General features: G+C 40.8%; 5 protein-coding genes across 5 annotated transcripts; 1 reads left to right on the top strand and 4 right to left on the bottom strand.

Annotated features, from left to right (window-relative positions):
- Positions 1-2,665: 2,665 nt before the first annotated feature.
- On the top strand, positions 2,666-5,059 carry LOC135652824 (NAC domain-containing protein 35-like). Its single transcript, XM_065174094.1, has 3 exons — positions 2,666-2,983; positions 3,092-3,360; positions 4,466-5,059. Exons 1-3 carry the CDS (start codon positions 2,800-2,802, stop codon positions 4,967-4,969), a joined length of 957 nt encoding a protein of 318 aa, XP_065030166.1. The 5' UTR covers positions 2,666-2,799; the 3' UTR covers positions 4,970-5,059.
- Positions 5,060-9,379: 4,320 nt separating this feature from the next.
- On the bottom strand, positions 9,380-11,311 carry LOC135652947 (premnaspirodiene oxygenase-like). Its single transcript, XM_065174312.1, has 2 exons — positions 10,276-11,311; positions 9,380-10,189 (listed from the first exon to the last, which is right to left on the bottom strand). The coding sequence occupies exons 1-2, from the start codon at positions 11,176-11,178 to the stop codon at positions 9,566-9,568; spliced, it is 1,527 nt and encodes a 508-aa protein (XP_065030384.1). The 5' UTR covers positions 11,179-11,311; the 3' UTR covers positions 9,380-9,565.
- Positions 11,312-14,371: 3,060 nt separating this feature from the next.
- On the bottom strand, positions 14,372-16,233 carry LOC135652915 (premnaspirodiene oxygenase-like). The gene is made up of 2 exons (XM_065174246.1): positions 15,294-16,233; positions 14,372-15,212 (listed from the first exon to the last, which is right to left on the bottom strand). The coding sequence occupies exons 1-2, from the start codon at positions 16,188-16,190 to the stop codon at positions 14,589-14,591; spliced, it is 1,521 nt and encodes a 506-aa protein (XP_065030318.1). The 5' UTR covers positions 16,191-16,233; the 3' UTR covers positions 14,372-14,588.
- A 5,451-nt stretch (positions 16,234-21,684) lies between these two features.
- LOC135652354 (cytochrome P450 71A1-like) lies at positions 21,685-24,182 on the bottom strand. Its single transcript, XM_065173198.1, has 2 exons — positions 22,916-24,182; positions 21,685-22,521 (listed from the first exon to the last, which is right to left on the bottom strand). Exons 1-2 carry the CDS (start codon positions 23,918-23,920, stop codon positions 21,883-21,885), a joined length of 1,644 nt encoding a protein of 547 aa, XP_065029270.1. The 5' UTR covers positions 23,921-24,182; the 3' UTR covers positions 21,685-21,882.
- A 2,303-nt stretch (positions 24,183-26,485) lies between these two features.
- On the bottom strand, positions 26,486-26,947 carry LOC135653038 (cytochrome P450 71D6-like). Its single transcript, XM_065174449.1, has one exon. It carries the CDS (start codon positions 26,945-26,947, stop codon positions 26,486-26,488), a length of 462 nt encoding a protein of 153 aa, XP_065030521.1.
- Positions 26,948-27,886: the final 939 nt, after the last annotated feature.

Consider the following 27,886-nt stretch of genomic DNA (forward strand, 5'->3'; position numbering starts at 1 on the left):
TAAATCGAACGTTATATATGTTAATGATGAAAGAAGACTCGATATAGTATCTGAATATATTTAAGGGAATATTGAAATAATAGAAGAAAGTTGATATGAAGATTAATGAAAAAGATACGACTCTGATTGCTTCTCGAGTTTTTATAGAGATGATATTGTGTGGAAAGAATACAGTAACTCTAAAATAATTTAAAAATACTTTAGTATCTTATGTTACTTAGAAAAAAATAAATTTAAAAATATGAATGGTAAAATATTAGTTACGAGATCTTCTTCTTCTTCTTCTTGAACAAGCCTCTTAACTATGTAAAAATGATTAATGATGAAATGAGATGATTTGATGATCGAAGAAGAGGTAGAGAGAGTTGGTGACGACAAGGCGGAAAAGAAAAGAAAAAAAAAAGAGAAAAATTTTATCTTATTAGTTTTTTTAAAAGATTGTGAATAATAAAATGGGCTCTAAACAGTGAGTTAAATAAAATTGTCCATTGTTGTTACGTAAAGAAGACTTCGAATAAGAAATAACAAAGAAAAAGGTACAAAAGTGTAAAAGAAAAGAAATAACGAGCAAAATGATATGCAAGGAGGATTTAAGTAGGAAGAAATAACAAAGAGAAAGAAATTAATCTTTAGCACAATGAGTTTTGTTTGCAAAGCAATGGATCAAATGAATCGTAGAAAGAAGAATGTGCTTATTATCCTTTTGTGTCGGATCGTTGGAGATCTTATCGGATGGACGCAGTTTCGAAAACTTGATCGCCATCCCCCTCATGATCCGTCTTCCTCCGTTATTACGACTTCCTGATGTGGTCGTCACATCGAATGCTTCACAAAGTCGGACTTGTCGCAAGTGTGAGGTCGTCTTAATTGTAGACTCCGTCGTCTTGCTTCGCTTCACACAAACACGTACTTCTTCTTCTTCTTCTTCTTCTTCTTCTTCTTCTTCTTCTCTTCCTCGCCCAAGGAAAACAGGAAACAGACGTTTCAACTACAGGAGAGGAAATATCCATTCTGTCTCACACCTCTCGATGATCATGCCTTGCTGCTCGGCTCGGCTCGGCTCGGCTCGGCACGAATGAGACAGTACGAGAACTCATTCATCCCATCAATATGGAATTAATTCGTCACCGACCTGCAAATCCAGTGGTCCACTTAACGTGTGTCGCACGGATGGACGCTTCTTCGTCTACAGCCCTAATGTGTGGATGGACTCACATCAGTCGTATTGCTCTAATTATCTGAAATTTAGATTTACAGAGATAAATACGAAAATTACTGACTTCCTCTGCATTCAAAATTAGTATCTTATAATCGTCTTTTGCGTGTTTGACTGTTGCAGTCAGTAAGGTCGACATCATCGCAAACAAAAAGTGCATTCATCAGAAAGACGATCACAGTTTCTAAACAGATCCGAATCGTGAATGGTCACAACACTTAAACATGTAATTGTGGGGGCTGAAAACATCCTTTATTCCGAAAAAAAATAAATATATTATATATTTTTTTGTTTGAAGTAAATAGAGGGAGATGATCCTTCTTCACATGGAAAATTACCTCAACCTCATAATCACTAGTCTATGTCTGATTTATATACAACGACAACAATAAATAATATATTAATATTTATTTAATATTGAATTCCAACCCTACATGTATGTATGGTAATCTTGATCTAGTAGTTGTACCGAGCTTTACGTTCTCGATACGGTATATGATACCAAGATACATGTTCTCGAGTTGATTTAAAGAGGACTGACTATCTGTAATTTCATTGATTTGATCGAACTAAGTATCGCATTTTAATACATCTTGATATTTGGCGTTGATAAATTTCAATTAGTTTTCGCAAAGAGGGAAGAAGAATGAAGAGATTCATTAGAGATTTCGTTGATTGCTTAGGAAGGTATGATGAGAAATCTAAATACGTTCATATGTTATCAAAATCAAAGACGTCGGTGTTTCTACCTTTTGTATGTTCTCTTGATATCAAAAGCTTCTTCCCTCCCTGCATAGATCGAGAGTTAGGCAAGGCGATGGATTGTGGCACGACAGTTGACGCCATCGAGCTACATATCGAAGGTGAAACAATCAATCGTGTGCAATCCGACCACACGTGAAAGCAAGAAGATTTCTAGGAAATTATTCTGAGATGAAGATTAAGATTGGCGGATGTATCCCTCGGGCATATCAAAGTCATCTTCGAACTAGTTTCGCCATCGCCGGGTGTTTCTGAGCTCCAGGAAATTATTTCTCAAGGATGAGCTCGTGATATGCCATCGTATCACAAACAAAAAACACACACACACATAAACACAAAAAGAGTGGGAGAAAGCGGTCTCGGTCTTCACCTAGAAACTTGAGTAAGTGGAGAAACAACTGGTCGCAGAGACGCCAAGAAGATAGTAGAAGGTTCAAATACCAGCCAGCCGAGGAGCCAATCATTTCTTAGTAGCTGCACGCGACATTTGTCTTCTTGCAGGACGATCTGTTTCTGCATGCACCTCCCATTTCCATGTAGGCCCTCCCCGAGTTATGAAGGGGCCTGACGCAGTCCATCCTTGTGTTACTCCCCTTTGAGATGGGTACAGTGAGAGAGAGATAGGGATCGAGAAACGCAAACAAGGCGACCAGATTTCTGGTGGCTGTATCCAGCAACTGTTCATCATTATCCTGCCGCCACTCATCTAAGATTAAGCTGCATGTAGGCGTTCCAATTATTTAAGGGGTTGAGCTGATCAGAGGCGAAGTGGTCGTTTGCTGATTCGAGGCTGCTTCTGTTTATGGCAATTGCCAGCAGCCATGAGAGGAGACGATGACAAGGATGGGCATGAGCACGATCTCGTGATGCCCGGATTCCGCTTCCACCCAACCGAGGAGGAACTGATCGAGTTCTATCTCCGCCGCAAGGTCGAGGGAAAGCGATTCAGTGTAGAGCTCATAACTTACCTCGATCTGTACCGCTACGACCCATGGGAGCTTCCAGGTACGTCTTCTTCTTCTTTCCTCCTACGTACGGAATTCGCTACCGGTGGCATATTTCTGAGTACTGACGACGACACTCTTCCATCTGGAAAACATGGGGTTCTTACAGCACTAGCCACGATCGGAGACAAGGAATGGTTCTTTTACGTTCCTAGAGATCGAAAGTACAGAAACGGGGATCGACCCAACCGCGTCGCCACATCAGGCTACTGGAAGGCAACCGGTGCAGACCGAACGATCCGAACGGAGAACCACCGCTCCATCGGGTTGAAGAAGACCCTGGTCTTCTACTCGGGGAAAGCTCCAAAAGGCATCAGAACAAGCTGGACCATGAACGAGTATCGTTTGCCACACGGCGAGACAGACCCGTATATGAGGGTACGTTAATTTCGAGTGACTCGCTCTTCTATGTCACCAGATCTATCCTTGCTAATAGATATTGTTCTTTGACTGAGTGTCACATACCTGTTAACGATATCTATTATGATTTCTCATGGACTTTCTTTCTTCTTCTTGAACATGCTAGAAGAATATGATTGATTAGAAATTACCAAGAAAAGTTGAGCTTTTATCTATCTCCCTCCCTACTAAGAGCTTTTCAAGTCCTTACACTCTTTCCTTCTTTTGTACTAAATGTTACCAACGATTGCAGCTTTCTTTATGTTTTTGGAAGACAAAATGTTCGCTTTTGCTTCTTTTTAGTGGTCTCTTCGAAAGTTTATTCTTCACTTTAATTTGCTTCTGAAGAACAAAACCCTAAAGAACAAACTTAGGTTTTCAAAGCATATACATACCTCCAGCCCAATTCTTTCTATGCTCCTTCTCGCTCCTTTTCCTACTCGATCAACCTCTCTCTCTCTCTCTCTCTCTCTCTCTCTCTCTCTCTCTCTCTCTATACGTGTGTATAAGGCTTCCTTAAGTAGAATGATACCTCGATCTTCTGGAAAGGAACTCAAGAAACATGTGAAATAGTTATCTTTTTTTTTTCCCCTTATTCTCTCTCATACTTTCTTTGTTATTATTGCTTTTGATGTGGATCTTCTCTTCTCTTCTTGCATGTCATCTGAATTGACTTCTATTTTAGAGAAAAAAGAAACTGAGAATGACTTTCTCTACTCTCCTAACTCTACAAATTCTACTTCCACTATATTAGAAGAGAAAAAAGAGGAAGAAGTTAAACTTTATTGATGGTAACATCATAACCCTTATTTATAGGGTAAAAGACAATCTAATCAATCTCGTAAACTAACGGGATGTCAAATTTCTCTTATTTTCTAGGAATCAAGGAAAATGATAGTCGTATCAAAGGTTATGAGATCCCTTTTATATGGTAACATTAACATGTTTAATAAATAGATACAGCTGAATAGGCATAGAAGCTTTTCAAAAAGAATGAAGAGACATGAGTATGGCCTTGATTGCCTCTTTGGTTGATATCTTCTGATCATAATTTGCTTCTCTCGGATTCCTTTTTCTCTGGCAGACTGAAATCTCACTCTGCCGCGTGTATAAAAGAGCTGCAGTAGAAGACCGTCGCCGGCTTCCCGGAACACTCGCTTCCGAGCCATCACGCTCACGAGAGTCTAGAATGGAGAAAGAACACTTTATTTGTTCATCGACACCGGTCATGGAGATGACACCACAAGCGCCGGGTGGAGCTCCAAGCAACAACTTATCCTCCCCTGTATTGTCGACACTATACAGCACGACCGACTCGATAGCTTCGTTGAGCTCAACTACATCAACGGAAGAACACAAGTCTCGGCTTCACCAATATTCCAAGAACAGTGTCAGCGTTCTGGTACCCGCAAACTCCCTTCTTACTTCCACACTTGACATCGAAGAGCTCAACAAGTTAGCAAGTTACGGCCGAAGCTTGATGAACCAACCGAGTCAGCATCTGCCGGTGATCTCAGCTGAGAATATATGGGAGGACTGGTGGAATCCTCTTCCGGAGGTTGGTAAGGATTATACTGGCTTCGAGTGATCGTTCACACACACATGTGACACAATAGGAGTACAATAATATATTGTACGGGACCAAAGTTAACGTAGAATAAAGCTTGCAGTTCAATTATATATGTCGTCTCTACTGGCATATACGTACAGTTAATGTTTTGTGGCTGAGACTGGTTTCTACTTAGATTCTCTGCGTTGTCACTTTGAGAGAAAGGTAAAGAATGATGAGGATATACGTAGTTAAAACATCTTGATATTAGGTTTTATCTTATCGATTTTTTGACTTTTGAACTTGAGAAATAATGAGGTGATGGTATGCAGAAGACTTGCAGAGGTAGTTGTTCTGAGAGGTGGACACACATAAAACGTGAGTACCGGTGCGGGGGATGTGATTGCAGCCTTGTCTTCACTTGGAATCGTCAGTCAGTCACTCCAGAGATAAATTTACCAAAGGCATTGGATTTAAGAGAATCTTGTGTATAGAGTTATTATGTTGTTCCATTTATTACACATGGATCTCATTTATTAAAAATGTACATAAGAGTGTAAAGGGTTTTTAGGCTTGGACGTGAATTAACCTAAGAGAGAGTGATTTATTATATTTTTTTTTATATACTGAAAATTTTGATTCTCTATATAGATGCATCGAGAAGTGTTGAATCACATTAAATCTTATGTCTATTTTCTGATATATATTTTTTAGTTATCTATCTCTATTTTTTTTTGTTTTTAGTCTTCTTTCCTTCCCCAACAATGAATAATATTCTAAAAAAAAAAATTAATGGTTATGACAAGAACTGACCGGGAAAGCATGTATAACAACTACTGCATTGTTAAACATGCATATAAATATCCGAAATCTTGATCTGAATTCTGTTTTTGAAAGGATAAATTCTATTAAAATCAAGAGAAAGCTTCTGGAGGATCGAATGATCTGCACCGATCGTCCACTTTATAAAATGGGCCAGTTGATGGATCGTAAGTAATATATGAAATCTGTAAAGAATGCATCATCTTTCGATATATTTTAATTTTATTTTGATATATCTTTTGATCTGGAAAATTTAGATATATGCAAGTCCTCAGCTTTTGATATTTTTTTTTAATTGTTAACCAAGACTCATAAAAATATAATTAAGCTTCAAAGCTTCTCTTGTCTCTCCGCCTTTTAATGTTGTCGCATATATTTCAGGTTGCTAATCTTTTATTCGGAATCCTCGAGCATCAACTAATATGCTATGAAATTAAAAAAAAAGAAGAAGGAAAAAATCTTATAAAACTGCAATGGCATCCCTATAAAATTCAAAAACTTATGTTAATTCACTGTGCAGCGGAAAAGGAAAATAGAGAAGATCAAAGAGAACACTGATGAAAAATAATCAATGAGTGAGAATATCAAGAATACTGTAGTTGTATAAGTTTTAACAAGCAATCGTAAGGAAAGGGTCGTATATGAAGATCTTATTAAAAGAAAATTATATATAGGGAATGAAAACATATTTCCTGCCTTTTACGATCGAACCACGATTTCTTTTTTTCCTTTTTGTTTTTGTCGACGTTTTCTTTCACCGGATGAGTGTTCACGTGACGTTCTGTGGAGGCATTTGTCGTGTGGAGTGTACAAACCTTCGTCGGCTGGTCAAACAGAGGGAGGGAGGGAGGAAGGATAAGCCGTCCATTTTGTGTGCAACTCGAGGAAAGATATGGTGATGAGGGTGGTGAGGAGGAGGACACCTACGAAGGGCTCCGCTGGCCCGGTTCATGTACCATACTAATGTCATCATCAGCGACTGGAGTGGTCTGTTTCTCGTTGGAGACCTATCTTTTGGGACAAGGAATCAGGAATCGCGAAGAGAGTTGGATGAGACCGACACGCATAATCCTTTGAACTTCGATTAATAATGGACAAAATTAGTGTTTTAGTTTTTAAAGTGCTAGCTTTTGCATATCTCTGTTAATGTTCATCTGATTCTGACACCTATGATTTGGATTTTTGTGCTTTTTGATTAGAGATGGAGATTCTTGTCTGATTTGATTTTTCAACCCTCACCTACTTTAATCTTTGTCCCATCTTGGAAAGATAGATTTATCTGATATATAAAATATGAATGAGCATGCTTCAAGATAGCATGATCGTTTGAAAAAAAAAATGAATAGATGCTGGTCATGCATATCGGAACTGGATTCGATAATATCATATGTTACGTGAGCAGGTGCAACTCTCATATGGATACTGATCCTATCCTACTGTAACATTTGACTGTATTTGTACTGTACCGTACATGCATGCATGCATGAATGATGTAGCAGCTACTTCTTTGTATTTAACAGATCGATATAGCAAGAAATAGTCATGCCGACGTTAGAAAGGACTCTTTATCGTCTGAAATCTGGGCATATTTATCGCTTCCTCATACCAATGTTGTTTCTGTACAAGTTGAGAATGGGCATACGCAGCAGCAAATCGAATGAGATCACACACGCACATCTATTCATCATCTGATTTCTGCAACACTCCGGGGGTGGCAGGTAGAGGAATTAATCTGTGCAGTAGCAAGCAACCTCAGCTCGGTTTTCCTTGGTGCGACCAGTGCCATAGTCTCCTCTAGTTAGAGGTGTTAGTTACCTTTATGCCATGTCCGCAGGATTGGTACGATCTGGTTGTCCACGTGGATTCTTGGGCAAGGAGGTCGGGTTGCGGGTTCGGGGTTGGTTCTCGGCTTCTACTTCACCCTTATGGTTGACCTAATGTGATGCTCGATCGGCTTCGTCCACGTTGCAATCCTACACAATAGGTCGATATCGAGAGAGGGATTCCTAACTTGGCCTCTCTGATTCTTAAGTTAGCAACAGGTCTAAGTGGTAAAAAAGATTTGATCTCTTTTCTTAGGCTAGGGGATCAGTATTTATACATGTGGTGATGGCTCGATCGTACGTTGGTTGTTAATGGACGTTGATGCTTCATCTGGTGCAGTCATGCGAGTGATCGACTTTTATGCCCTTGACGGCGTGGGTAGGCCCATCCGGTCCCTCGTCGTGTGGTGCCAACCCACATGGTTCTGGGCAACGTGGAGTTGATCCCATATCATCCACCGAGTTGACTGTGGTTTCTTTCGACATGTGCTAAGCACATACTCTATGTCGACTCCTTGGTGGTCGTCGATACGTGGGCGGTACTAAAATATTCCCTATCATCTTGTCCACCCCGAAGGCATACTCCGGAAGTCTCGCAGAGGGGTCCGAGGTATGTCACGAGGTGCTTTTGTTGGTCGGGATATCTCGGGAGACCCCTTATTGCTGATCAAACAGTTACTCTCTGAGCAAGCTGTGCTCTCCCAACGCATATGCTTCAAGTATAGTCTTTTCGACCTAAATCGCTTAGTCTCGCTCGCTCCATTTTTTCGTTTTGCACATCTTAGATTTATGCTCCGTCGTGACGGGCCTCTCTTGTTTAACCGAGATGCATGACTTGGGCACACACTCCACTTCTTTGGCTGAGATACACAACTCGAGCACATGCTCCGTTGTGGTAGGCCTTTCTTCTTCTTTGGTCGAGATGCATAACTCGAGCACACGTTCGACTTCTTTGGCTGAGATACATATGTGAGGAATACGATGTCCTATCTCATAATGGTACATGGACCATTGTTCTTTTTAATCTCATATAAAATATTATAGAGTATAAGTAGATATTACAAATTAAATACAACTTGAATAGATCATTGTTAGATATAAAGCATGTCCAATGTCTAAATAATTTTACCAATGACTCAATGTTGACTTCAAAAAGACCTTCAACCCCATCGTTAAACTAATAACAATTCAACTCATCTTAAGTTTAGCTATCACACAAATCTAGCACATACAACAATTATGTTAACAATATTTTCTTGCACAAGACCTTAACTAAAGATGTACTTGTGTAACAACTATTTGATTTCGTTCATCCTCAATATCCCAATTATATTTACAAGTTTTGAAAAATCATATATTATTTTTAATAATATAATAACAGTATCATTATTGTTGGTTTCACAAATGACTTGCACAAGTGATTATCATATATATATATATATACACGGAGGATTTGAATATATGCTTCTGTTTCTCAAGGATTTGATTGAGGCAGATATTTGAGTATGAATCGCGATAGACATCCATATAATTGATGTTTGATGTAACTTTTTGTACATTCTGTTCTTTTAAGGCTAAGTGCACGATTTTTTCTGACCATTCTAATCCGGAAAATATAAGCTAGTCATGGACATCCTTGGGGTAGGGAAGCATCAAGTCTTCTCGTCCAAGGAAAAGTCATGGCGGGTTTAGGATGACCTCACTGCTTGGTCTTCTTCCTCGGAACACATAGGAGAATGGACACTGCATGCCGGTTGTTTACGTTCGAGCAAAGGGAGCAAACTTCATACTGAACTACCGACTATTACCACCACACAATATAGTATATGTATATTCGCATGTAACGTACATTGTATTACATAGAACAGCAACAAAAGGAAAGACAAACTACGGCCAGATCATGCATGCCACCGTACGTATCTATACCAGACCACATATAATTTGAGCACACATTTATTTTTAAGTAGTATTCATCTGATTCCTGCAAGACTCAGATTGTGGCGGGCGGAGGAATTCGTGTTGTAGCCATCAACTTCAGCTCAGTTTTCCTTGATGCGACTAGTCCTCTGGTCTCACGCATGTCGAGTTCCTCTGGTTTCATCCCATCGGGCAGCTTCCAGTCGAAGTGTAAGAGGAGACTAGCCAAGGCGAGTTCCACAACGGCGAGGCCGAACCCGATCCCCGGGCATATCCTTCGGCCAGCTCCGAACGGCAAGTACTCGAGATCCAATCCATTGAAACCTATGGAACTGCCTTGGAACCTCTCCGGCATGAAGGTCTCGGCGTCGTCCCAGTGCCGTGGATCTCTACCGATTGCCCATGCATTGACGAACACACAAGTGCCGGCTTCTATCTCGTAACCCATGACTTCGCACGTCTCCCCGCATCGTCTTTGTAATAAGGGGGCCGGTGGGTGAAGCCTCATCGTCTCCTTTATTATTAACTTCATGTACTTCAGCTCGGATGTGTCACTGTCTTCGACTCTGTTCTTTCCTTTCATGGCTTCCCTCACTTCCTCCTGCGCTCTCTCCATGATCGAGGGGTTCCTTATAAGCTCCGACATGGCCCATTCAACGACAGTCGATGAGGTCTCTGTGCCTGCAATGAACATGTCCTACATATATGAAGGACGAGAAAACTGTCATGCAGGAGATGTTTCCTTACGCGGACTTATCACATCAATGTTTAATTCGAGCTCACCAAGATCACGGCCTTTACGTTGTCCGTCGTGATGGGAATTTCCAGTTTGGGATCGTCTTTGAGCCTCAGCAGCACGTCGACCAAGTCCACCTCGTCGACACGCTCACTGGTGCTCGTGGCGGCCTTAACCTCGTGCTCTTTGATTACCTCGCCCAGGATGTCATCCATTTGTCGGCGTACGCGCTGCATCTTCGACATGGAACCCGTGAGGATGTCGAGAAAGTTGAGCGACGGAAACGTGTCGGCCAAGCACAAGCCACCGAGCAGTTCGAACGTCTCCTTGATGATCGTGACGAACCTCTCTCGGCGATCGCATCGTTTGCCAAACGCCGCTCGGCAGACGATGGCGTTGGCGAGACCGAACAGCTTGTCGCTCAGGTCGATGTGTTCTGTTTCTGATCTCGAGATGTCTCTCATCAGGTCGAGGGTCTCCTCCGTCCTGATGGAGGAAAAGGATCGGATGCGCTTGGTGCCGAGCAGCTCCATGAAGCAGATCCGGCGCAGCTGCTTCCAGTAGGGGCCGTAGGGCGTCCAGCCTATGTCGGTGGCGCCATAGACAATGACCTGCGCTGCAACCAACTGTGGTCGGGAAGCGAAGGTGATGTCTTGTTTCTTCAAGATCTCCTCGGCGGCTTCACGTGAGGAGGCAACCGCATAGGCTACCTGGCCGATTCTGACGAGCATGAGAGGGCCGTGCTTGCGGGTCAGCTCGCGGAGCGCTCGGAAAGGGAGCTGCCCGACCATGTGGTGCATGCTGCCAATGAACGGCAGATTCCATGGGCCGGGCAGAGGTTTTGGATTTCGGCCTTTGTACTTGGTGAATCCTTTCTTCATCCAGTCGAGCAGGAAGAGGAGGCAGCAGATGAAGAGGAAGATGGAAGGGAGCTGAAGCTGCTGTTCCATGGAGTACTCAACTCTGTTTGTCCGCGTGACCAAGTTTGGCCATTGCCTTCCATTTTAATGTCGTGTTCTTCCATGCTCTGTCAAACTCGTAGTCTCTCCAGAAATTTCTTGCTCTGCCAGGCTGACGATATCTGTCTGTATACGTGAATAGTTTGCTGCTCGCTCGACTCCAAAACTTATAGCTAAGAATCGTTGGGGAGAATTAATCGATTCGATATCGTCTGTGGATAAACAAAAGAGAAATAGGGAAATCCAAACACTAATAATATACACATATAAAACAAGAGCTGAAGTAATAAAGGAAAGAAATGTATATTAATTGATGTCAAAAGAAAAAGAAAAAGAAAAAGAAAACCCCTATAGTTCGTTCATCGGTCGTTGATAAGACATTTGCCTCTATTTATTTTGCTATACCTGTGAAGAGTCCAAAATAGTTTGGCACTACAAATGTAATTAACTAAAGATTTCTTACTTAATCTACTACTCGATTTTAATCAGATTTATACGTGAAATCATATCATAAATTTCAATAAAACGCAAATTTGACCTTATCTTCACACAGCATTCACCGAACGTGGCACGCTGGTTTCGTCGTCTTCTCGGCTTTTGGACCTGTGATGATGGTCAAGATAAAGAGTAATGGGGATGGAGCATCTGCCAAGTTCGGATAACCCCAAAAGCGATCTCTTATCTCTGGCCTTCTGATCAAGTCTTGGGTAAAATTGCTGCTGCTTCTCGTCCGGATTCCAGGAAGCTCACAGATGAAGTCTATTTATTGCTCGAGTTCCACCACCTTGGAAAAGCATTGATAAGATTATGCATCCTAACTAATAAAAATAATAATAATTTAAATAGTTACAATAAAATAAAATAAAATTTTAAATTAAATTAAGATAAATAGATAAGGGTGAAAAGATTTGTTGGAATATGATAGATTTTTTATTATTTAAAAATTTATATTTTATTTTTTTTACTAATATAAATAAGTGTTTTTGAATGAATTTAAAATCCATCATATTGGAATTACTCCTTGTTTCTACTACTATCTTCCTTCTCTTCTCGTTGACGTTATGCGGAAAGTGATAAGTGTGGTATTAGGGCTTGGTTTGAAGAAACTAACCGAGTATGTCAATTAAAAAATAAAATAAATCTAATATATATATATATATATATATATATATATATATATATATATATATATATATATATAGATATATAATGATGATAGACATTAGAGTAGGAATTTTTAATCAACTTTTTTCTATCTTTAAAGGTGAAAATTATTGGTTTTGGATCGTTAAAATGAGAATTCTCTTTATTTCATAAGGATTATAAAATTTGATAAAAAAATAATATTATTGAGTTTGAACTGTAGAGTTTTAATATTACCGAAGATCAAAAAGATCAAATAAATAAAAATATGTAAAAAGATGTAATAGCTCTTTACATGCTCCAAGTAATAGATGAGTCTCTATTTTCTAAATCATGTTGGTATCAATAGAAACCTAAAAATATTAAAAAATGTATCTGGAATTACAGCTAAGATAATAAAAATTTTAAAGGTTCTGATTCTTCGACATAAATTCAAAACACTTATTATGAAAATTATGAATATATCTTTGATTTTTTCTCAAAAGTTTTTCTATTATAAACCGAATGAGATGGTGAAAACCTAAAAGATTAAACTGTAGTAAAAAATATTTTATGGAGTGTTTCTCCAAATTTTGATAACCTAAAAATATAAATATATTATTTATTAATAAATAAAATAACTTATTTTTAATTCATGAATATGAAGTGAATAGATCTTCAAATAAAACTTGAGAACATGCTCTTCAAATGAAATTTTAATATGAAAATTATTTAAGATGTAAATGAATTTTTTTTTAAAATACGTTAAAGATTTCATATGACAACTTATAAGCTAATATATATTTCAATCAAGACAAACGATAAACTTATATTAAATGATGAAGTTGAAAAAATAGATGAGGAACAATATAGAAGTTTAATTATATGGTTAATTTATCTCGCACATTCAAGGTCAGATATTGTTTATAGTTAGTTTGTTATCCAAGTTCATATACAACTAGAGTAAGCATCACTTTGGAGCAATTAAAAGAATTCTAAGATACATTAACGAAACTCTCAATTATGACATATGTTATTAGTAGGTAAAAGATTTTAAGTTATATTCTTATACCGAGTGAATAAATGACAAAAAAAAAGTACTTCACGATTCATACTATTCGTCGGCTTAGGTGTGATTTCATGGACAACAAAAAAAAGTAAGAATGTATTGTTCTCTGGAACTCTAGATCGAGTATGTTATGAATATAAGTACAGTATATCAAACAATTTAGTTTTGAAGAATTCGAACGGATGTTCATAAAAACAAGATTGATCAATTAAAATCTACTGTAACAATAAGTCTACTATTGTAATGACGAAGAATCTTATCTTTCACGAGCATACAAAATATATCAAAGTTTAATATCATTTTATTCGTGAATTGATAAAGGAAAAATTCAAATGAACTATTTTCGCATTCAAGATCAACTTGAAGGCATCTTTATAAAAGCTTTAATGAAAAATTTTCGAAGATAACTTCGAGTAAGAACTATTTTGAAGAAGGTGTGATAAGATTAATTCAAATAGTTAGGATTAGATAAAAAAAATAAAAATTTAGATTAAGATAAATAGATGAGGGTAAGAAGATTTATTAGGCTATAATAGATTTTTTATTATTTAAAAAATATTTTTATTTTTTGACTAATATAAATAAATAATCTAAATCAAAAGTAATGATCGTTCTTTTAGTATCTTCAGCTTACAGAAAGCCAACAAAGAGCATGGCGCGGATAGTGATTGTTTAGCGATTTGGTTGCTTGAATATGAACTTTCAAATGCTAACTCACGTACCGCATTGGTGGTACTCTACGTTTCCATGGGCCGAGAACATCGTCGTCTCGCGTTTACCAATGCCTCCTCAGCATTTTGCATCGTGATGCATAATCGATCAAATAGTCGTTTTCCTTCTTCCAGAAAAACACACTGTTAGAAATTTGATCGATCAAATAATTCAAGAGTAAGGTTAACTACTTCGATTCCCAAAGAAACGGAAGAAGAAGAAGAAGGCCGCGTCAGTTTGTGGAGGCCTCCACGGGAGACAACATCAGATAATGTTCCATAGGATTTGAAGGGCTCGTATGTGACAACTTTAATTATATGAAGATGTTATGCATACATACATACGTTCTTAAGAACTCACAAACTTAAGCCATTACCAAGTAAATATTATACATACATCACCGAGTTTCCATCAAACGGATCAGCAGCAAACCCAAAGAAACATATGAATACCAGCACACGTGCTTTTCACGCACTAATCACCTGATTCCTGCCAACTTTCAGATAGTAGCGGGGACAGGAATTCTTGAAGTAGCAAGCAACTTTAGCTCGGTTTGCCTTGGTACAAGGAGTGCCATCTTCTCACGCATGTCGAGCTCCTCGGGTTTCATTCCATTGGGCATCTTCCAGTCGAAGTGGAAGAGGAGATTAGCCAGGACGAGCTCCACCACGGTCAGCCCGAAGTCGATCGCCGGGCAGATCCTTCGGCCAGCTCCGAACGGCAAGTACTCGAAGTCGAATCCTTTGAAATCTATGGAACTCCCTTCGAACCTCTCCGGCTTGAAGCTCTCGGCGTCGTCCCAGTACTGCGGGTCCCTACAGATCGCCCATGCATTGACGAAGACGCGAGTGCCGGCTTCTATCTTGTAGCCCATCACTTCGCTGGTCTCCCTGCATAATCTTGGTAACAGCGGGAGTGATGGGTGAAGCCTTAGCGTCTCTTTGATAATTAGCTTCATGTAGTTTAGCTTATCCATGTCACTCTCTTCGACCCTGTTCTTTCCTTTCAGAGCTTCCCTCACTTCCTTGTGCGCTCTCTCCATGATCGAGGGGTGCCTGATCAGCTCCGACATGGCCCATTCAACGACGGTCGATGAGGTCTCGGTGCCCGCCACGAACATGTCCTGTGCGCGCCAAGGACGACGTGATCGTTACACAATAATACTTGATTAGCATTAGTATGACAGGAGTTGATCCGGTCTCACCAATATCGCAGCCTTTATATTGTCCATCGTCAAGGGAATTTCCAGCTGCGGATCGTCCTTAAGCCTCAGCAGCACGTCGACCAAGTCCTCCACTCGCCCACCATCGTCGCCCGTGACGGCATCATCCTGGTGCTCCTTGAGAATCTCGTCTAGGACCTCATCAATCTGATGATGAAGCCTGCGCATGTGTGACATGACACCGGTGAGGACGTCAAGGAACTTGAGCGACGGAAACGTGTCGGCCAAGCAGAAACCTCCGAGGACTTGGAACGTATCCTTGACGATCGAGACGAAACACTCTCGATGTTCACGGTGTTTACCGAACGCCGCTCGGCAGGTGATGGCGTTGGCAAGACGGAACAGCTTGTCGCTGAGGTTGACGGGTGCTGTTCCCGACTTGGAGATGTCTCTCATAAGCTCATGGGCCAGTTCCGTCCTGATGGAGGAGAAGAATCGGGTGCGCTTGCCGCCGAGCAGCTCCATGAAGCAGAGCCGGCGCATCTGTTTCCAGTAAGGGCCGAAGGGGGACCAGCCGATGTCGGAGGCGCCATAGAGAACGATCTGCGTTGCGGCGAGCGCGGGACGGGAAGCGAAGTTGTCACCATGTTTCTGTAAGATCTCCTCGGCGGCTTCGCGTGAGGAGGCGACCGCAACGTCCACCTGGCCGATCCTGACGATCATGAGGGGGCCGTGCTTGCGAGCGAGGTGGCGGAGTGCGCGGAAGGGCAGCTGCCCGACCAGGTGGTGCATGCCTCCGATGAGAGGGAGATTCCAAGGGCCGGGGGGAAGTCTGGCGTTTGGGCCTTTGAACTTGGCGAACCATTTCTTCGTCAAGACGAGGAAGAAGAGGAGGGAGCAGAGGAAGATGGGCATGGAAGGGAGTTGAAGCAGATCCATGAAGTGGATGCGAAGGTGAAGACACGACACCTGCGTCAAAAGCCATTTTTGGGCATCTTATAATGGTTGGGGCAATCGCATGGTGCTGTGTGCGGAAGATTTTAAGATGCTCTGTAAACCTCATGGTGACACATGGAAACTGGTTGGTGTGTCCAAGTCACAAATCTTTTGGCGACGGCATCAATCAGAAAGAATCTATTTGGATGCATCCATCCGTATCAACAGTAAGTCAATCAAAGACGGACCATGCGAATACGGTTGGATCTCCAATATCGACTGTCTATTTGCCAGCATCCATATCGGCATCTCCATTTCAACGTCGCTATGTTTGCCATATTTGTGTGGGTCTTGATGCGGCAAGGCATCTGTTTAAGCCGTGGCCTCGGGGCCGTCGTGGCTCGGTTCTGGGTCCGGAAGTCGGGGGTCTCTAGCAGCGTCCGTCGGGGTCTTCCGGCGGCCGCGCACGGTAGTTCGGGTCGGGACGTCGAGTTGGTTCGGCAGGTCGACCGTAGCTCGGGTTGGCATGTCGGTAGGTCGGGTTAGCAGTTCGGCAGGAAGACTTCGCCGCAGCGCTTGGAAGAGTCGACCCCGTCTGGCACCTGCATAAAGGTCGGGCCGAGGCGCTTGGCCCGACCCCTCCGACGGCCAAGTTAGCGATGTGGAGGGGGTTTTGGAGGAAGAGATGCCTCCATACAAGTATGGAGGGTGAGTGTGTCCTCTGAAGTGGGAGTCCCCTTCTCTTTAGCATGAGAGGGTATTTATAGGGAAGCAGTCTGCTTCCTGAGCTGCCCGCTTGCAGGGGGCAGGCTGGACTTGGCGTGTTGGACTTGGTCAGCGTGTTGGACTTGGGGTTTTGCGGGATAGTAATGTGCCTCGGTCAGCGTTCTGATCAATTCCGAGGTGCATGACGTCAGCCGGAGCAGATGACATTGTCCTGACACTGATTGTCATTTTTGCCCTTATCAGGTCTCTGAAGGCATTGAAGCAGGTAAGAGGGTACTCTCCTTACAAAAAGATGTTATTATTACTTTCGCCTTTATCGATCTGGCTCTTTGTCATGTTCTGAATTGGGTAAATTTTTCTCTCTTTTTTCTCTCTTTTCTAATCATTACAACAGAAAGAAACATCTATGCTGACCTTTCAAAATAATCGTCACGGTTTTCTCGTGGCATATATTTAATTCTATTTATGTACTTATCTCTTCTTCCAACTAGATGCTTAATTAAAACCAGCATCCGGGCTTCCCTCTATATATATATATATATATATATATATATATAAAGAACAATGATTTCCGCATGAAATGTATTTAATGATAGCCGGAGCTTCTCGTGTTGGTCTTTCGAAGGGATTTTCAACTTAAGACTGCTGGCTGGTCCTCCGTTGTCTATAAATTTATCATATTTACTATGTTGAAAATTAAATTAAAATGAGGAGGGCCGACTCGTGCAATAATGCATGCTTTGGGTTTGATTGGTTTCTGATGTGTGACCAAAGCAACCGATATGCTAAAAAAATGAGGAGGGCCGACATTTCGGGACTCGATCAACAGGTTACTGATTCGGAGATATCGTGGGAAGTTGACAGATCCGCAAACAGCAGCTGCAATGATACCAAACTTAGATTGGATGACCCAACGACGGACGGATAGCTTCGCCCTCCATCCCCTTTGATAGGAAATATTTCACCGCCTGAGAGTTGGAATGACCCAACACGCATATGCGGCAAGAACGATCGAGCTAGCATATTATCATCGGCTTAGTTGCAATTACTAAAGTCGTCAAGTACCATTACGATTAAGTTATAGACTTAACTGAGAGGATGAGAAGACTGTCATGCAGCAAATGTTTCCATATGCGGACTTATCACATCAATGTTTAATTCGAGCTCACGGAGATCACGGCCTTTTCGTTGTCGGTCGTGATGAGAATTTCCAGTTAGGGATATCTTTGAACCTCAGCAGCACATCGACCAAGTCCACCTCGTCGACACGCTCACTGTTGCTCGTGGTGGCCTTTAACCTCGTCGATACGCTAACTGTTGCATAAACCTGGATACTACACCAACGGAGAAGGTAATATCTGGTCGAGTATGAGTTAGATAAATCAAACCTCCAATCAAATATCTTACATTTATCAAACATGTATCATTTTCAAATTTCAATAATATGAGTTGTTTATAGATTTTCTTTTGATTATAGATTTTCTTTATTGGATCACATCTTCTTAGCATGTCTTTCTTCGTTACATTTGATGCCGCAATTATTATTTCCTTAGGAAATAATGGTTCATTTCAATCTACAAGACTTAGATATATTAATGTAGCAACTATAATCTCCTTCGAGTTCTCCGAACTTAGATGGAAGATCACTAAAATCTCTAATTGGTTTTTGAGTAAAAGATATAGCATCCACACAATAGCCGAATTAAGAAATAGGCTTGTGCAAATTAGCATCAAATTCTTTATGAAAATCAGCAAGCTATGATCCGAATCTTTCATTCAGCAAAAGCCTAAATCTATCTCTAGGCAATCCATGAGCAAAAGCAGAATCGCTCATGTCATCAACTTGAACTTTTCTTCCAAACCCATTAGTTTTAATCACATTTGACTTATATTTCACCTAATAGACCAATTTATAAATAATTAGATTTATATTTGTTAGTTTTAACACAAGATCTCAAGCTTTAACACCTTTGGTTTCATGAAAATAAGTAAGCTCAAGGTGATACTCTCTCCATCGCTTTGCCTCATTACTGGTGATGAAGAAATAGCAAGAGCAGATACCAATGAGGAAGTCGATGAGCAAAAATCTATTGGCACATTAGATAATAAAGGAATCTCAACCATAGGTTTTAAACATATAACATTTTATTAATATTTTCAAAAGAAATTACTTGTGAAGGATAATAACAAGAAACTTCATCAAACATAACATCTCGAGATATCATGTGTTCGTGGATCCATACATTTTCAACCTTTCTTCATTTTATTATAACCAATAAAAATATATTTCTTGGTCTTAGCATCAAGCTTACTTCTTTTTTAGTCTGAGTTATGAATATAGCATGGAAAACCAAATACTCTGAAATTTGAGTCTCACATCGAGACTTCCGATTGATTGAACTAAGAGGAGTTCGATTAATAACATAAGTTATATATGTCATACTTTCTGCTCGTAACATTTTGCCATATTGACAACCTTCATAAATAATATTAGAACTAGTGGAACTAATAAGATTAGGAAGATCATTTACTAAGCTTTTCTACATCATAATCTTTAATTTAAAAAAAATTATGCATCATAATCTTTAATCTAGTATGCTAGATTAGATTGATGCACCATCATTTCTAATCATCTTAACAAAATAAGAATTTGATGCACCATCATTTAAAATATAAAATATTAATTTATCATCTTTCAAAATATATTTTAATTTTTAACAGTGTTTTCTTAGGAATATTGTCTCCAGCAATTCTCGTGGAAGTAATAAAGGCAGGGGTGGATATGCAGGCGGAACACTTCCTTGATGACAGCTTTCAAATGGACCATAACGTTAAGCTCCACCTCTCTTACTTGTCCTTCTCCTTGTCTAACTTGGTCTCGTAATTTTCTCATCACTTTTGGACTCCATTCGAGCTCCATCATGGCGTCCTCCAGGGTAACATACCATGAATGTGTACCAGCACTGAACATATCCTGCGTATTAAATTTGTTGAATAAACGAGAGCCCATTTGATATATCTTTTTTTCAAAAATTTTCATAGAATAATTTTTTTTCCAAAAGATGATATTGTTCTCCTAATCTTCGTCTCATCTATCCCATTTCTGCTTGTACTATCGCTCATCACAATTTATTGTTACCATAGTTGTTACGGTAAGTAACTTTTTAAGCCGTGGCCTCGGGTCGTCGCGGCTCGGTTCGGGGGTCCGGATGTCGGGGATCTCAGGCGACGTCCCTCGGGGTCTCCCGACGGCCGAGCACGGTGGTTCGGGTCGGGAGGCAGCTCCGCCGCAGTGTCGGGAAGAGGCGACACCATCTCGCACCTGCACACAGGTCGGGCCGGGAGCTCGGCCCGACCCCTCCGACGATCAAGTTAGCGATGTGGAGGGGATTATGGATGAGGCAGAAGAAGAGCCTCTGAGTGTTTTGTGTCTGAATGAGTTCCCGTAGGGGTTGTGTGTATCCCCCCCCCCCCCCCCCCCCCCCCCCCCTTTCTACTTTAGCATGCAAGGGTATTTATAGGGAAGCTTACTGTGCCTGAGCTGCCCGCTTGCAGGGGGCAGGCTGGTACTTCTGACAGTGGCGATGGCGTAGCGTGTTGGACTTGTCTTTTGCAGGATATTAATGTACCTCGGTCAGCGTTCTGATCAATTCCGGGGTGCGTGACGTCATCTGGAGCAACTGACATTGTCCCGAGACTGATGGCCATTTTTACCCTTATCAATAGTCATCCTCACTCACAAGCCCCAACCCCCTCTGTCAATGTGACAATGGGGATGGCGAAGCAAGGACGATTGATCCGCATGCCTCGATCGTGTCCTTCGTTCCACTATCCCTACCTTCATCATTTTCGCTTGTCATTATCAAGATGTTCGATCATCCTCATCCTTGTCACTAAATGCATACTCTCTCACTGTCGATTTGAGTGAAGGGAGCAACAAGTGAAGATGACAAGATCATAGAGGAAGAGGAGAGGGGAGAAGAGGTAAGGCGATGGCTAGGAGGACAATGTCAACTTTAAGAAAATAAATAAATGTTCAATGAATTTTTTTTAAAAATAAAACTAACTAAGATTTTCTCAAAATAAAAAAAAAAAACTTTTCTTTAAAAAATTACCTTATAGAAAATGGGCGGGCAGATGGAAATATGACATAATATGTGCTAGAATTGGAATTGTATGTGAAGTTTGTCTCGTACTTTACTAAAAAAAAAAATCTGCGAGCAGATGAGAACTTTTTTTCTTCTTCCTTCCTGAGAATTCAAATGGGATTTTGTCATAAACTATTAGATCAATAGTAAAACAGATAATAAATCTAAAAATAAATTAGAAAACAAAAGTTAGCTTATGTTGTCGAGTATGAGTTTATAAATTAAAAAAAATTAAAATTTATGAATGACAAGCATATAAATTCAAAATAAGAATATCCTCTGTCACTACATAGTTTCCAATGATCTTTCGTGATTCAACTCATACTATCGCAAGGACAACGAATATGCACACACATGAACACAAACTTTACTTCTCTCTTCTATTTTCAAAGCTTATGAAATTTTAATCTCATAATAAAGGATTCTCTGACTTTAAAGTGTCAAAGGAGAAGGATTGTTTAAAAGTTCTTGAGATTTTGCATGTCTCCCTCGATAGAAAATAACAACAACCTTGCAGAAATTGGCCTCCACTTGTTTGATGGTACTCCTTCAGCTTCAAACATTGGCATTTGAGCGAAAGGATCACATCGGTATCACCCTCTCCCTTTCTCATCCACAATAAGTAACATCGAATATTAGCTTTATTAGGATAATTGGCCGTAAGAGACCAATTCTGAACGGACTGCCAAAACTACAAACATCCATCTTTTTGTTCAGTTTAGATCAAAGCATACAAGGATAAATATTTTTCACTTACATATATATATATATATATATATATATAGAGAGAGAGAGAGAGAGAGAGAGAGAGAGAGAGAAGCTTAGAGTTGCTGCTCCTCTTGCTGAGAACTCCATGGTTTAGCAACAAGATGCAGTCTTTGTTTTCTCTGGAGCATTAACCCAAAAGCCTCACTCATGTCCAAATCCTCCCTTGTCAATCCACCAGGCAATTCCCAATCAAAGTGATAAACCAGGGTTGCCATTGCGAGCTCTAAAGAGGCAATTGCAAAGCTCATTCCAGGACAAATTCTCCTTCCTGCTCCGAACGGAATGAACTCGAAATCGTTTCCCTTGAAGTCCATTGCACCGTCCCCCATGAACCTCTCAGGTTTGAATTCGTCAGGTGCTTCCCAATGGCTTGGATCTCTGCTTATGGCCCATGCATTCACGATCACTCGTGTTTTCTTGGGAATGCTGTATCCTTGTATTTGACAATCCTCCATCAGCTCTCGTGGAACCAATAGCGGGATCGGCGGGTATAGACGTAATACTTCCTTGATGATGGCTTTCAGGTAGACCATCTCGTCCAACTCCTCCTCTTTCACCGTTCCTTTTGTTCTGCTCGCTATCCCTCGCACTTGGTGTTGTAATTTTGCCATCACTCTTGGATTCCGGACGAGCTCCGCCATGGCGTACTCCAGGGTAACATATGATGTCTCGGTACCACCACTGAATATATCCTGCAAGTCGTCGATAATGTGGAAAAAATGAGATCATTTGATGAATCTCAAAATAAACACTGCAAGATTGTAGTGTCCACATTTCTCACTGATGAAACAGGGGGGATGGGAGTAGCAATCTGGATGTAGCAATCTGGAGAGAGGGTTCCACTATACTATAGTAACACGTGAAAATAATAATCACTTGCCTGAGGGCATAACATTCGAATATAATTAATACAATATGACAAACACACAGTGAACTCAAGAAAGTTATCAACAGACATACATCACTCACTTTCGTATGAAACGAATTATAATTTGTCATTAGTTGTTATATGTGCTATCCGTATAAAAGCAAGCAAATATTGGAACAATGAATATATCACTTATAATTTAGGACGAGGAATCATACCATCAGAAGTGCCTTTATGGTTTGTGGAGTCAGGAGAGCATGATTCCCTCCTGGATCCTCCCGAAGAGAGAGCAGAACATCCACGAAGTCCTTCTCACCATCATCACCTTCAGCTGCCGATCGATCTTCGTGTTCTTGGATCACCCCATCAAGCAAATCATCCCATCTCTTCTTGGACTTGTTGACTCTCTCCATAGAGCCAAACAATACATCCACCCAACCCAGCCATGGGAAGTAGTCCCCCACGTAGAACTTGCTCAGTAGCACCGAAAACTCCTGGATCAGCTCGCGGAACAGCACGTTCCTCCCCTCTTCTCTGTTGAACTTCCTCGAAACAACTCGACATATTATATCGTTGGCGAAGGAGTAAAAGATCTCGGACATGTCGACGCTCGTCGTCGGCGAAGCTTGGGAGGAGATCTTCCGGATCATGAAATCCACTTCCTCCAGCCTAATGAGCCGATAAGACTGCACTCTTGTGGAGCTCAAGAGGTGGAAGGCGCAGATCTTCCTGAGCTGCCTCCAGTGCTCACCGTGGGGCGAGAAGCCCAAGTCCTTGCACCCGTCGAAGAGGACTTTGGCCGGCTTTAGAACAGGCCGGCTGGCAAAGACTTGATCGTGGTTGCGCATGACATCTCGGGCGCCATCCGGCGACGAGACCACGAGGGTTGGCACCTGACCCAAGTGCAGCAGCATGAGGGGGCCATGCTTGTGCGACAGGGCGTGGAGGGAGCGGTGAGGGTGCGAGCCGAGTTGATGGAAGTTGCCTATGAAGGGAAGCTTGGGCGGGGAAGGGGGCATGCCATGGGTCCTTGCACGGAGGTTGTTTCTTTTGAGTCCTAGACGGAGCAGCAGCAGTAAAGAGAGAGGTAGGACGAGCATGATGAAGAGTGTAGGCAGTGGAGATGGGGGAAGGAGAAGAGGCATCGAGGAAGACATTGCCATGATTCGTAGTTTGTTGTTGCTCCAAACAAACTCCAGTCGGGACGGGACGTTCCAATGCATTGCTATTTGTGGTGATAGCTAAGAAGTTCCGACTTTGAGTGTCTTTCCCAGTAGGTCCTACACACCAAGTCTTTTGAAATCACAAGTTTTCCGTATTGCGTTAGACCCATCAGTCAAATCACCCCCATTCGACATTGCGAAGAGTGACGTCGTCGATGACTAGGATCTAAACGAGCCACAGGAGGAATATACCATCAGCCATGTCCTTGGTGACGCGGAGGAGAAATATGTCCCCGAGAGAATCGTGATGAGGAGGCTACAGAGATATCCTCCGTCACAATCTGCGTGGAAGTTTGCTGATCCCAGTCCTGCAAGGATTAGATGATGCAGAAACACTAATACGCATCAGAGTCCTAAATGAAACCACCGAAATTTTGACAAAAGAAAGCATTAGGTGGAGTTAAATATGGCTGATATTGGAATTTGATCTTCCTATCCCACAAATTATTCATCATGCCATTCATTCATTTCCGATTTACAGTAAGAAATTTTGTCAGCCTAAAACAAAATTGATCGTGATAGATCACAAGGAGGATAATATCATCTTTTAAAAAAATAAAAAATAAAAAATAAATAAATATTCTACAAACAAAAACTACATTGTTCAGACATAGTTAAGCGATTGATCTTTCTCGATTGACATGACTGACTGTGTTCAAAATGATTATCTTCAATAATTGAGACCACATTGTTGATTGGAGAGATAATTATCAAATCACATGACCCCATTTGTTTGTCCTCTCACGTTTAGTAGTTCACATCATATGACAGCTTACCGATGAAGCCAAGAAAAAGATAATTATGTTGAGCCTCATCCGTAATAGTGAAATGGTATGGCCAAAACCTTGGTTTTCAACGCTTCAACAAATGGTATGGCCGTGCAACAATGCATGATAAAAGGGTTTGGTTGGTTTCTGATGTGTGACCAAACCAGCGGATGGGCTAAAAATATGAGGGCCGACAAGTCAGGACTCGATCAACGGATCCACAAACAACAGCTGCAATGATAGCAAACTTGATTGGATGACCCAAAGACGGACGGATGGCTTTGCCCTCCATCCTCCTCTTGCTCGATAGAGGATCAAATTGGCTGAAGAGTTCCCAGTAGAAGAAGGAATATATCTCTTTTTTAGAGTTAAACGTTATTAATGTTCTTATCACATTCAAATAGATTATGCCAATAGATTTAAAAGACTAATCACATTCAAAAGAAGATAAGTTTATTAATGTTCTTATATATATATATATATAAATTTATTGGAGATGAAAAATTATGATGGATTTCTTTCTCAAATCAAAAGGGCTCGAAAGAAATAAAACCTAGTGTTCCATAAAACTCACTCACTTCCTCATTCAAATTAATTTCAGAATTCAAGCAAGATTTGAAAAGAAATGTGACATATCAGAGACTTGCAGTTAAGAGAATAATATTTCTACAATATAAAATATTATTTATTGATTGTTCGGAATATACAAGTATTAACTAATAAATGTGAGTATTGAGTTGTGGTTATCAAATTAGGGAGAGTCGCTATAACAAAAAATGATAGGATTTGCTTTCGAGGAGCACTCGCCCTCATCTTGCCTGCCTTTAAATGACTAAGAATATGAGGTTTCCAATTTTATGGTTATATATATATATATATATATATATATATATATATATATATATATATATATATATATATATATATATATATATATATATATATATATATATATATATATATATATATATATATATATATATATATATATATATATATATATATATATATATATATGTCACGAGGATAACCTTTAAAAGAAAGTAGAGAAGCCCGAATCCAATTCAGAAAGCAGAAAAGAGACCAAAAATAAAAATAAAAAAGAATTTCGGTAGAATTAAATATATGTGACATTTTCTTAAGGAAGGTTGAGATGCTTTGCTTTCGACAATAAGTTTATAACATATATAATTAATACATTATTTATAACTTTCCCTCTTCCACTAATGTTGGGAGGGAGAAGAGCAATCGATAGTCACAGTATAATTCCGTGAGTTATTTATTATTATTATTATTATATGAGTTAATGTAAGATTATTATTTATTAATCATAAAATTTTAAAATTAAAATATTATCATGCTTCATAAAAATTATTATTTATTAATCATAATTTTTTGAAATAAAAATATTATCATGCATCATAAAAATTATACTAATTATAATATTAAAGATTTTAAAAACATGAATCAAAACTATTGTTTAAAAAAGGAATAAAAAAGATTATACCCCTTATCGGGATCCTCTGGATGGGATTGGGATTAAGAATTTATAATTTATAATTATAATATTAAACATTTTTAAAATATAAATTAAAATTATTAAGAAAAAAAATAAAGAATTATACCTCTCATTGGGATCCCCTCCTCGAGCATCTCGCCTTGGACCTCTGTCCATCCGACGGTGAAGCCGCCGCTCGGCAGACGATGGCGTTGGAGAGACGGAACAGCTTGTCGCTCAGGTTGACGGGTGCTGTTTTTGACCTGGAGATGTCTCTCATCAGCTCATGGGTCAGTTCCATCATGACGGAGGAGAGGAACGGGTGCGCTTGGCGCTGAGTAGCTCCGTGAAGAATAGCCGGCGCAGCTGCTTACAGTAAGGGCCGAAGGGGGACCAGCCGATGTCGGAGGCGCCATAGAGAATCACCTGCTTTGCGGCGAGCTCGGGACGGGAAGCGAAGGTGGCACCTTGTTTCTGTAAGATCTCCTCGGCGGTTTCACGTGAGGAGGCGACCGCAAGGTCCACCTGGCCGATCCTGACGAGCATGAGGGGGCCGTGCTTGCGAGCGAGGTGGCGGAGTGCGCGGAAGTGCAGCTGGGGGACCAGGTGGTGCATGCTTCCGATGAGAGGCAGATTCCCTGGGCCGGGGGGGTGGGTTTCTTGCCTTGGGGCTTTTGAACTTGGCGAACACACTCTCTTGGTGAAGATGAGGAAGAAGAGCAAGATGGGCACGGAAGGGAGCTGAAGCTGCTCCGTGGCCATGGGTGGGTGCGAAGCTGGCTGGACGCGACGAACGGTAACTCACGTTGGTGCGCTGCTCTGTGGAAATTTGTTCCTTTGTCCAGCTCACAACATCTAATGGTCGTGCTGCGGTCCAAATATTTGGGGAACCAATTGTTGAATTAAAGATAGAAAGACAAAATAAATGCATCTCACTCGAAGCTATTGCTGCCGTTGGAGCTCTCGTTTCCAACGCTCTTTCTCCCTACGTTTCTGCAAGTGGGAATGATATCGAGTCATTACGCGAGCCAAACCCTTTGGTTTTCTTTCGAGCATCGACTAATTGGTGTGCCGACAGATCGAGTCAAAGGCCTGCCTTCCAGGTTGAAAGATGGTAGAAGAAGAACTATAACGCACCACCAAACTTACCAGACCGAGGGATGGCTTTCGGTGGGGTGGGGTCCTCCCTTTTTCCTGTTGCCCCTCTTTTTATCCAATCAAGTAAGGCCAAAATCCAAACGGACGCAGCCTCTGATGGCCCATGCTGATCTATCTATCTATCTCCTCTAATATTCGTATGCTAAAATATGTCGACGGACTCGATCAAAACTTCATACTCACGGATGGCATCCTCGATGGTCAGCCAGCCCTTAAGCTTGGGAAAAATTTCTGGAGATCAATTGTTACTATCGCATCACCAGTCGATCCATAAATCACATCATAGGCCGGCCATGTCGACGACATTAAATCCATGATCAATTTACTCTAATATTCTTATGTTAAAAATATGTCGACGTGTCATGTACTCGATCAAAATTAGATATTCACGGATGACATCCCCATGATCTCGGTACCAATCGTCACTATTGCATCACCAGTCGAGCTGTAACTGCTGCAGCCGCCATAAACTATTGGAATTCCCATTCGTGTCGCCAAATATGTCACTCGAATTAGGGCCCAAATGAGAGAGAGAGAGAGAGA

This window comes from Musa acuminata, chromosome BXJ3-11 (assembly GCF_036884655.1).
Source record: "Musa acuminata AAA Group cultivar baxijiao chromosome BXJ3-11, Cavendish_Baxijiao_AAA, whole genome shotgun sequence".
NCBI classification, from domain to species: domain Eukaryota; kingdom Viridiplantae; phylum Streptophyta; class Magnoliopsida; order Zingiberales; family Musaceae; genus Musa; species Musa acuminata.